Consider the following 12388-nt stretch of genomic DNA (forward strand, 5'->3'; position numbering starts at 1 on the left):
ATAGAAGTTAGCATTGCAAATTTAGAATACTGCAGTACAATATTATTGAGCATTAAGTGCCAAATTATAAAATATTAATTACGTTTGCAATTGCTTTTGCTCACATTCGAATTGTAAATCGAAGCCATCCTGGAAACTACCTGATGATACAAAAAAATTTGTTAAAATGTTCAGCCATTTCGGAGGAGTTCAGTGACAAATATGTACAGAAGAAATCCATACTAATATTATAAATGCGAAAGTAACTCTGTCTGTCTGTCTGTTACTCAATCACGCTTTAACTACTGAACTAATTTGCATGAAATTTGGTATAGAGATATTTTGATACCCGAGAAAGGACATAGGCTACTTTTTACCCCGGGAAATTGAATAGGTTTTATCCCGGAAATCCCACGAGAACGGGAACTATGCGGGTTTTTCTTTGACTGCGCGAGCGAAGCTGCGGGTGGAAAGCTAGTAAGTAATAACGTATTGTTGTCAGCTTGAAAGGGAATTACAATGTTTCAGTTTAACGCAAGTAAAACGGAACGAATTTTGTTGACAATGACAGTGACAGTTACAGTAATGAGTAATCACGAAATGTCGAAGTGACAGTTGAACTGAGAATTGTGATTCTGATTTTGTGCAATTGAATCCTTTGTTTACCATTGATTCCTCTTTAGAAAAGTGAGTCATTTCAAGTTCTGATTACATGTATTATATTTATTATTGTCATAACGTTTATAATAAGCTTTATATAATAAACAACTATATGTAACTAATTACGTATATAACGGCGTTTGATTAGGAATGGTTGTAAAAAATTAAATAAACCATGTCATTACCAATAGATGAAAGTCCTATAATAAACGAGGACATCGAAAACGATGTAACGAGTAGTCGGAGAACTCTGGTTCAAACAGAAACAGGTAGGATATGTTATTGTAATAATTTAAAGTGTAAATAGTAAATACTAATGACGGAAGAAATGCTTCAGCGATTTTTATTGTTCGATAGCCTACGTAAATCACCTGATTCATTGTTTATGTAAAGTTAAAGTTTTTGCTATTCAACTACCATTACAATAATAACAAAATAGAATCTGTGAAACAAAATATTTGCTCAAACTATTTACAGTAAATTTTCTACAGTTTAATAATTATTTTATATTTTAGTTGAAGAAACAACAGGATGGATCAAAAGTCGTACTGTATTGGGAATAATGGGATTCCTTGGCTTTGCCAATGTGTATGCAATGAGAGTAAATCTCTCTGTTGCAATAGTAGCCATGGTAAATTCCACAGCTCCAGTACCATCAAATGAAACTTTGGATGTTTGTCCTGCATCACAATCCAGTAATAACACAGTACCTACTGTATGTATACATTTTCAATATGAGTGTAATTTCTTTGTGCGTGTAATAAAATGTTTCCTTGTTAAAAAATCTTCTATAAATTTAACAATATTACAAGAGTTTTCTTGAATTTTAGAGACCCGGTGATTTTAATTGGAGTGCAGAACAACAGAGCATAATCCTAGGATCATTCTTTTATGGATACGTATTAACACAGGTTAATTGATTAATTTTTATTTTATTTATTTTTACTTTACTAAACTGATCCAGAACAATCATAGTTTATAAAATACTAGCGGTCCGCCCCGGCTTCGCCCGTGGTACATATTAACGTTTTCTCTACATAAGAACCATCCTCGTACTTCAAGGAATATAATAAAAAAAGAATTATCGAAATCGGTTCAGCCGTTCTCGAGTTATGGAATTACAACGAAAAGTGGCATTGATTTTTATATATTAGATACTATGCATTAGTCTTCAGAACTATTCATTTATATGAAAAGTCACCACTCAAGCTACATACACCTACATACACACACCTTTGGAACAGCTAATAGCTACATAACATGCACTTTTTTTTTAACACAGATACCAGGTGGAAGAATAGCTGAAATATTTGGTGGGAAACTTGTATATGGAGTGGGAGTATTATTGACAGCTATCTTCACAATTTTGAGCCCCATAGCAGCATTTGTGGATTTCAAATTCTTCATAGTTGTGCGAGTGTTGGAAGGGCTTGGTGAGGGAGTGACATATCCAGCCATGATGGCCATGCTTGCAAGGTGGATTCCACCCTTGGAGAGATCTAAGTTTGCTGCTATTGTGTATGCAGGTAATATTTGATTATAATCTTTGTGTTGCGAATTATTGTTTTATGATTGATATTAGGAAGGCTCTGATTAAATCATTTGATGTTTCACAGCACAACTATAGTGAAATATTATACTAATATTATAACCATCCATACATTATGAAAAGTATTGTACAACAGCATTATCTCATAGTCATTAACTTAGTATGATACTGGGACAGTTGTTTTCAAGGTTAATAGTTGCATGCAATATTATCAGTGAATTCATAGTTTTTATAAATATTTTACGTAAATGTTTGACACAATTCTCACAATTGTTTGAACCAATCATGTAAAATGATTTTATATGAAACTAGAATTCCGCCTGTGTCTTTGCCTGCATAGTCAAAGGAAATACCCATATGACTGAGATGTTTACCACAGTAAAAAGAAGTTCACGTCATTCTCTAGCCTCCTTTCATCCACATAACGCGTATATGATAGCAAATAAATATGTATGTGTATTTAGTTTTAAAGTATCAAATTTAAGCCCGTTTTACACTCGCGCGCGAAGGAAGGCGCGTTCCAATGAAAATTATTGTTTTCTGTGTTTGCGCCACAGTCATTAGTTCGCGCTTTCTTTCGGGCTTTAGAAACATGAAATAATCCAGTCACAACAGGACATGGCAAATTCAGTAATGTTATAGATTAGTATATTATTCTTATTATATTTTTTTTTTATTCATTCAAGGTTCAAACATTGGCACAGTGATATCCTTACCAATATCAGGGTGGCTATGCACATTAGAACTTGGCGGCGGTTGGCCTCTTTGCTTTTACTTGTTTGGAGGTCTCGGTGTACTATGGTTTATCGCTTGGATGTTTTTGATATATGATACGCCGCAGAAGCATCCGCGAATATGTCCCAAGGAGGTGGAATATATCACACAGACTATTGGTCCGCAGGTAATTTATTTATTGTTGTTTTTGTCATTTTTGTAGGGATTTTCTTATTTCTCAACTGCAACTTAATACAGGGAAATAAGTAATGTGTTAATCTCATCAAGGTTATAACTATAACAAATTGCAACTTTTGAACTACAAAGGTGAAAGGAATTTTATTAAATCTTTATTTATTTCCTAAGCTTCATTCAGAATTAATAAACAGAAATTGGAAATTTTACTTTGGGGAATAGATCAAAATCTCGAGTAAATTTAATTTGTACATAAATTATAAATGTAGGTAATTGATAAATGATGATTCATCAAGCAGATAAGGAAATCATGATGTACCACTCAATGTTTTGGCATAATTAATCAACTTATCTAGAGCACAGTTGTTTCAACATAATATATAATTATACAGTAGTTGTAGTGTAGTTATTAATTTTGATACAATGTGTTTCTCAATATTTGTGCACTTTAGTTGGTCAGTTTTATTAACCCCACTCAATTATAATTATTTATGAGAAAATTAAAACCTTGTTTAAACACATATTTAAGCACATTCTTATATCTTCAATAAAGCTTTTGGATAATTTATCTTTCAGTTATAGTTTATATGATCACAATTATTTCTTACTAAGTAATTACTAATGTGTGCTTAATAATTTAATTTGAAACTTCATGTAGTTTTTATCCTCAAAACCCTTATATATTATACCCGGCGCGGCCTAAGATGATCCCTATGACACTGACAGTTATTCTCAAGAGACAAACTTGTAATGGCGTCACCATTAAATTAGAAACGTATTGGAGGCGTCTAAAAATGGCATTTATTATTTTTTACGTAGCTTTATGCTATTACAATGATATTCCGTTGGAATTATAACAATTCTTATCATTTACGAGAAATTATATCAATCTGACTTTACGTTTACGTCCTTCAAAACTTACATCGTTGGCATTTATCGACTAGTGCGGAAAGTATCGATAAACAAATTTCGATAAAGGAAACGAGTTCACATTTTTTCCATGCTTAAGCTTTAGTTCATTCACTATTGAATGGAACAGAAGATCGCAGCATAATTAATTAATTAATTACCGTTCGCGTTAATTTACTTACCTATGATAATATAAGTTTTTTAGAAAAATGAAATGGGGGATTCCATTTTCATTATAAAATAATATACACTGTGTTAAACGGGTTAAAAATTACAAGAAAAAGATAAGGTGCATTTTTATGTTTTGGAAAACTTTCGTTTTACTTACCGTTTCGTTTACATAATAGACATTAAAAATTCATTTTATAATATTTGTAAAAACATGTTTACCGACGTGGCTGAATGCAAACCACGCCTTTGCCTATAAAATAGTAAAGTATCGACACGATCCATCATACGAGCAATCACTAAGACGAACTGTCATAGGGATCATCTTAGGCCGCGCCGGGTATAAAAATGTATTTAATATTGAACAGGATGACAAGCCATCAATGTCAATACCATGGTGCAAATTCCTCACCTGCTTACCACTATGGGCAATATTGATAGCGCAGTGTGGCCAGTCATGGCTGTTCTACACTCAACTAACTGAATTACCAACGTATATGAACAATATACTGCACTTTGATATTGTGTCTGTGAGTATACATTTTTATCGAAGTATTTTTACAAATTTATGTAGAATTTTCATTGGCTGCAAATGCTATAAACTTAAACTTTGTAATACAATTTTTCAATTATTTTTTTTGAATGTGTCTCTAAGGATTACTATTACTGATTCCTTCAGATTGCCGATGTTTAAATCGCGACATTTATTCAAATTAACACCTTATTTCTTAGTGGTAATGCCCAAAGTCTATTGTATACGCTCCGCTTAGAAAACTCTGCCTAAAAGAGGCACAGACTGATTTGAGCGTGATTTTAAATCTAGTTGTTTATTGTTCGTCATTAAATTAATGTTTACAGAATGCAAGACTATCTGCTCTGCCATACCTGACAGCTTGGATTGCAGGCATCATTATAAGTGTGTTCGCTGACTGGCTCTTGGCAAAAGGGTGGATATCTCGACTGAACAGTATGAAACTGTGGAATACAGTAGGTAAGTGTAATCGCATAGATTTTATTTCAATACTAGCTGTGCCCCGCGATTTCACGCAAATATTTATCCCTTTTTGCAACTTTAAATTGCTGGTCCAATTCTATTGGCCCTAGTTTGTATACTGTATAAAGATTAAATTCCTCAATAAATGGGCTACCTAAAACAAAAAATATTTTTTCAATCAAGACCTAGTTACTGAGGTTAGCACGTTTTATAGTATTATTATAGATCGAGAAAAAGGATTATTATCAACTTATCGATATATTTATTTCTCAGCGGCGTTTATCCCAGCGTTCGGTTTGCTGGGCATCGCGTGGGCGGGCTGTGACCGCATTGCTGTGATGTTATTGCTCAGTATTACGTCAGCGTTCGGAGGCGCTGTTTATGCTGGTAAGTTATAGTATTTTTTGACGTGATAACGTCTTTAAAATCGTTTTAGTCGGGTGACATGTTCAGAAACTTGTGTCACACCAAAACCTCACGAGCGCGATCGCAGGTATAACGAGAGAGAGACGGACCGATCTCCCGTCTCATCTCATCATAAGACGTTATCACGTAAACATCTCGATCGTAAATCTACTTTACAAACAACCAATTTTTTGTTCATTGTTGTGATATAAATATGTACAGTAATCCAAAAGTAATAATGCGCATAGAAATCTTCGTCACTGTTCGGCAACTGTCATATTCTCGGAGCGTGAAGATGATATTATCTATATAGAGCGGTTAAATGCATTTTCTTCATGCATAATTTAGTCATATTATATGGTTTGTGCTAAAAGAGATTAATATGTATTTGTAGGTAAGTAACGATTTTGTTTCGATAATTCCTTGTAAGTAAATAGCGAGTATAATTATTGCGATTGCGAATATATTATCTTTATTGGATTGATTTACTTGGAAAATTTTATAGTACTTTTAAAGTGTCTTACTGAAGCTGGTGTAATGATGGAAGAAAAGAAGGTTAAAATAACACAAAATTTATATTGTATAAAGTATGGTTTTCAAACACAGATTTATATTTAAACCATATATATGTAAATCTTATCATTAAAATCTCAGTTCAAAAGTATTTACATACTGATCATTCTTCAATATTATGACAATTACAAAAAAAAAAATAAAAACAATCAAAATCAGGGATTATCTTTATTTCTGACATTTTAGATACATCGGAACTCTTCTTCATTTTCACTTTCCCTACTGCCATCACCTGTGTAAATCATTTCATCGATTAATTCAATTCACCTTTAAAAACAAAACCAAGAAGGGTACGTAATAACAGCTCTATATAATTCCACACAGAGAGAACACGTGCAGTCACCACCAATATTTAAAGACAACTGACGGATTTTTGAGTTTTTTGACTGACAGGCTACCGTCACCTACCGCCCGATTTGTTTTTGATTGTGTATGATCGTGAATTGACTTATATTTCTTTTGAACAAGGTGTAAAATGCAAGTTCGTTGTTTAGGGCTCTTACGATTCAATGATTCGAGTGTCTTCGGAAATACGACAATTAGCGAAGATTTGCATGCGCATTATTAATTTTGGATTACTGTACAAGGCTGTTGACATTATTTATTAAAAAATAGTCATAATTTTTACAGAATTGGATGTTATTATAAGAAATTATTATCTCACTATTTGTTTTAAACATTGAGATAATATTAATATGGAGACGATACCGCCTACATCACTTATGTTCCACTCAACATACGTCATGTGGCGTAACTGCACTCAGTCGCTTGCTCGCTCATTGGCGCGAACGTCACGCTCATTTTTTATTTGTTTTAATTTATGTTTGAAAAGCATCAAATATGCCTACGTGTGTGTTACGATATTGCACAAATAATACAAAGAATACGGAAAAGTGCAAAGGAATAACTTTTCATCAGTAAGTAACTAGATAATAATTTTTAAAACTTAGAGCAAAATTTTTGGCGGGCGACATTTTGTCATAGATTAAAAATTTAAGATATGACATTGGGCATGAAATAAGTGTTGTTAGTAATATTTGCTGGCGTATATTTTTATAGTATAAAATAATAATTTTACATATTTAGAAAAGCATAGACTGGTTGTTAATTGAAAAAAGGTGAAATCATGAAATATGAAAATCAATTAGGTACCTACTCAATCACCAATTTTTTTTTTTTGTTAATTGATTTTAATCAAGTTTTTAATTGATATTGTATAAGCTACTGACTTGAACGTATAATTGAATTATTATTTATTTATCTGCACTAATATTATAAAGAGGAAAACTTTGTTTGTTTGTTTGATTGTAATTAATAGGCTCATAAACTACTGGACCGATTTTGATGAAAGGTGAATGCCCATTTTTGGTACTGGTTTTTCTCATGCATCAAGACAACAATACTATTTAAAAAAATCTCGGCAATTTAGAGGCCTTCTTACCATCGGAAAATATATTTTGAACAGGGAATGTTTTGTAAAATCTAATAAGACATGTAATTGTTTAGATCCGTTATTATAGATTTAGTGTCCATTACCGGTTACCACGGTAACCAAGCGGTAACTTATTACATTTACTATGGTAAATAGCTAAATGTATTAATATCGATTATTGTTTTCATTGAATTACAAAAAAATCAATTAACATAAAATCACTCTTTAAGGTATTGTTTATACACTGTAGGTTGTTTTAACAAAGATAGTGAAGTAAAATAATATAAATATGTATATAAATAAAAAAAAAATATTATTATGACATAGCTTGGTTGGTAACCAGTTATTTCTTATTTGTTTCTTTCTTCGAATATGTAGTGAAAAAATGATTCAAACAACAACAACAACAACAACATGTTAACCGAATAAAAACTCAATTGGCATTTTTTAAGTATATATTTAGGTTTTCTTGAAATCCGTCCCGGAAGATTTCTGGTGCCTACCTACACTAGCCGATGAACAGATAGACTTTGTCTGAAAGCATAAGCTCTACGCATAGATTAAATATGTTAATCGAAAAATAACCTTTGGACGATAAAATGTTACCTAAATCACACATAAACCTAACTAAATCGGGGTTATTTAAGTTTTGAGGTTATTTCACATTTTTCTCAATATCTTGAAAACCCCTGTTTTTATCACAAAAAAATCAATTGGTAAAAATCTTTTGAATATCGAAGAACCCTCCAAAACCACTCTGGCATTGACGCAACACTGTACTGTGGTCCATACTTTCATGGGCATTCTCCTTTGGCACAGACAATCTTAAGACCCTGAGAAAGAACATAGGCTACTTTTTATTGCGAAATATGTGCCACGGGCGAAGCCGGGGTGGACCGCTAGTTCAGAGATAAGTAATTAATATTTTTTCTAAAAAAGGCTCAATTTGTAAGGAATAAAACTTCCCATAGCCCTGACTGAACCTAAAACGTCACTATTTACATCATCCTATATTATATGCCAGATATTGTTAGCCCCGCGTAGTAAAGTCAGTTTATACCTAAAATAAATATTAAGTAAGTACAAAGAAAATTTCAAGTCAACGTGCATGTAAGGAGTGGCACCCAATAAAATAGACAGAATAAAACAAAGTGTCGCCTCTATAGCGGTGAGTCAGTGACATCGCATAATCTATGACTGTCTAGCCGTCATTGGCGCGCCCCGCGCCGCCGCGCTTGGCGCACAGATTTTGTTCGTGGTGTCTGCTCCATATTAATATTATCTCAATGGTTTTAAATCGAATATTATGTCACTATTTGTTTTAAAACAATTTTTTGGTAAACAAAAAAGAATAATAATTGTGTAAGTACATTTAATAAAAAAAATTAGACTGCCATGCCCTTTAGCAAAGAAATTATAAACTAGCTGTGCCACGCGGTTACACCCGCGGGCTAAACAAGTATTTTTATGGCTTTTGTGTTATTTTAGCTGCACTGGTAAAGTTAAGGTACACTGCTAAGTATCACCAAAATCCGATAGGTACTTTTTGCTTGAAAGATTAAAAGGACAAACACATTCTTACAAACTTCCTCGTTTATAACAGTAGCATATTGACCATTTTAGTGTTATAAAGTGAAAAGATCACTGACACAATAGTAATAAATAAATGTATTATTCAGGTAACCAAATGAACCACATCGACTTATCGCCGCAGTTCGCGGGCACGATGTACGGGATCACGAACGCCGCGAGCAACATTTGCGGCTTCATGGCGCCCTACGTGATTGGACAGATCATTAGTTCCGATCAGGTATTTGTTTAACTATCTTTATTATGCCTTATTGCCAATATACAATCCATTTTTAACCAACTTCAAAAAAGGAGGAGTTAGCTTATTCGACTGTAAGTTTGTACTATTGAGGAGCGTTACGATACTTCTATCCTCTTCTGTTTGTTGGCAAAAAGGCTAATTATACAATAATACATACTTGAACATACATATTTGTCTTGTTTGTAACAACATAATATTTTAAAATATATTTTTTTAACAGCAAACCCTGGGCCAGTGGCGCGAGGTGTTCTACTTAGCGGCGGCCATTGATCTTGGTGCCAATCTGTTTTATTTATTCTTCGCTAGTACAGAGGAACAGGTAAATATTTTATACTACTGCTCGCACCGGCTCTACTATTTTTTAACCAAATAAATTTTAAATCGTTTCATGGCTTTTCTTCATTGCCACAACACGTTGTGAGCTGTTTTTTAACCTGTTTTTAACAGTAGATGTAAAAAAAAGATAAAAATAACAAAAAACTAAGGATAGTACGTCAGTCCTCATGTAAACAATAGGTATATAATTTATAAGTATGTTTTTTTGCGTACACAAATTGTCTGATCAAATAAAAATACAAAAACCCACAAAATGAGTCGTATATTTAACAATAATTTAATTCCAGGACTGGTCTCGGCCAGACAGCGACGACATGACAGCATCAGCTCCAGTGGAGAGTATATTGTTCCCCGAGTCTTAGGGGACAATATGCGCGCCTGCACAATATGATACAGCGGTTTGAGTCGTCTCACATTGCCAGATGTTGTACGATCATTTGACATTTCGAATTTCGAATTCGGTTTTTTTTTTAGTGTCATTTTGACATTTTATTTATTTTTTATTTTTATGCCAGTGAGCGATGAATTTTTGCCAGTGTGGAACTTTTTGGTCTGCTATTTTATGTAGATGTTGTGTGTGACATGTTTAGGGATTTTATGAATGTTACTTGCAGCAGGTAAATTCAATATACAAATTTACTTTAACTATAATGGATTGTCTTCCCATCAATTTCCAAATTTTTATTTTCATAAGCAATCTGAAATATGTATCTTCTATAAAATATTTAAAACATTAATTGTACGACAACTGGCATTGACGACGTGTTTACGAAGTATACGGTTGCAGTGCAGGCACGTTTTTAGATAAATATTATAGTAATCATAGTGAAATAAAAGAAGTGAGCTTCTTGAATTATAACCAATCAGGAAGCGGTAAAATGAAATATGACATTATATTATCCAATCAGTTGTTAGCTATATAGTGAACAGTGTTATTTAATCGTTTATAATATGTATTTTGTATTATGTAATTAGTAAACAATCCATGGACTTATATCACTCACACAAATTATATGATTTTTAATTATAATAAAATTCTATGCGTGATGCGAGAAATAGCGAGAGATGAATACGAAGTATTTTTGGCATGTTGTAAAACGAAATATAGTGAAGGTGCTAAAAATGGTATGAATGAATTTTAAAATCATTTAGAACAACATAACAGTTATAAAATATGTATTTTGTATTAAAATTGTATTTGGAACATTTATTTTATTCAAATTTATTCTGTTAATAAATTATATTCATAAACTGTAACAACTTTGAGCAGTACTTAAAATCGATTACCTATACATTATGTTTTGGATTTCTTTTTAACTTAACATTAATTGCATTATCATATATTTTGTATATTATTTACGCAATACACAATGTACGTTCCTATTAAAAATTTATAAAATCGATTTATTTTACACAACAGCTTGAATTATTATAATGATTTGAATTTAACCCTATTGGGTGGGAAACATACAGATATGTAGTTAATAGATAATATGAGCACGCTTTTTATTAAAATTATTTACTCCCAGTTTCACAACTTCTGGTTATGTTCCGTTTAGTATCTATTAGATAACGTGACAAATAATGTATGAGAATACAAAATAATGTATGAAAGTATAGAGAAGAATTGTTAATAGGCTATCATCAGGGACTTTATAAGCAAGATGTGAATCGGGCCCTTAATTTTAAAAACCGCAAACACGTGGTGCTTTAATACAATAATAGTGGCATAGATAACGCCACTGCCAAAGATTTTGGAAGTATTTTTTTCAACAGATATTCATACGTGAAAAGGATGTTTGGAAAACTTTTTAAATTGTAAAAATGGTTTAAATAAAACGACTGTGATGTAAGTGTAGCGAATGTGGATATGAAATGGTGTAATTCTTAGGGCTGATTTTTTAATCCTTGGTTATTCGATGAATAAGTTTTATTCATCGAATAACGTATTAAACTACCATTTCAAAAATGTATTCTAATAATTGTCCGTATATGACAGTTTACAGGTGACATTTTAAAATGTTCGTGTAATACTTTATTGGACGGATAAAATTTAACCAAGGATTGAAAAATCGGCCCTTAGAAAAACATATACCTAAGATTTTTATTGTTTCTAGTAATTTCTAGAATAAGTCGTTGAAGGCAATTTTAAATTGTGTATTCAATATATTATGGAATAACTGAAATTCATTTGGCTATTATGATATTACATTGGGAATTAATTATTAGTAAACAAATCAAATTTTTAAAATATTATATTGTGGAATTAAATTCAAAGTATTAATATCAAATTTTTAAGGCGTATGAATTTGCATCGTGCATGTAGCATGCAATATTTGCAATTGAAAATGGTGTAACCAAACAATATTAGTTCGTTTTAATTAAATATTCAATTATTCGCTTCATTTATTTAATTAGTTTAATTTATATGACAATTGCTTACTTTCGTTTATTTGCACCTTAGACTATCCGGTACAAATATTTATTTTATTTATTAATGGCTGTTTTAACTTATTGCTAAGGATTTTGAAATCCCAAAGCGTTATCAGTTATTGTGATTGTAATGCATTTTCATGACATTAATCTTTAATCTTATTAACACGAATCTTCTTTTTACACCGAAAAATTTATATCAAAATCAAT

At 32.0% G+C, this 12388-nt stretch overlaps 1 protein-coding gene across 1 annotated transcript; it reads left to right on the forward strand.

Moving 5' to 3' along the window:
• Window positions 1-599: 599 nt before the first annotated feature.
• LOC123696158 (sialin) lies at window positions 600-11636 on the forward strand. Its single transcript, XM_045642211.1, has 11 exons — window positions 600-908; window positions 1155-1354; window positions 1470-1550; window positions 1922-2165; window positions 2875-3089; window positions 4543-4704; window positions 5033-5165; window positions 5442-5555; window positions 9258-9388; window positions 9630-9728; window positions 10033-11636. The coding sequence occupies exons 1-11, from the start codon at window positions 815-817 to the stop codon at window positions 10105-10107; spliced, it is 1548 nt and encodes a 515-aa protein (XP_045498167.1). The 5' UTR covers window positions 600-814; the 3' UTR covers window positions 10108-11636.
• Window positions 11637-12388: the final 752 nt, after the last annotated feature.

The sequence above is a fragment of the Colias croceus genome, chromosome 12 (assembly GCF_905220415.1).
Source record: "Colias croceus chromosome 12, ilColCroc2.1".
NCBI classification, from domain to species: Eukaryota; Metazoa; Arthropoda; class Insecta; order Lepidoptera; family Pieridae; genus Colias; species Colias croceus.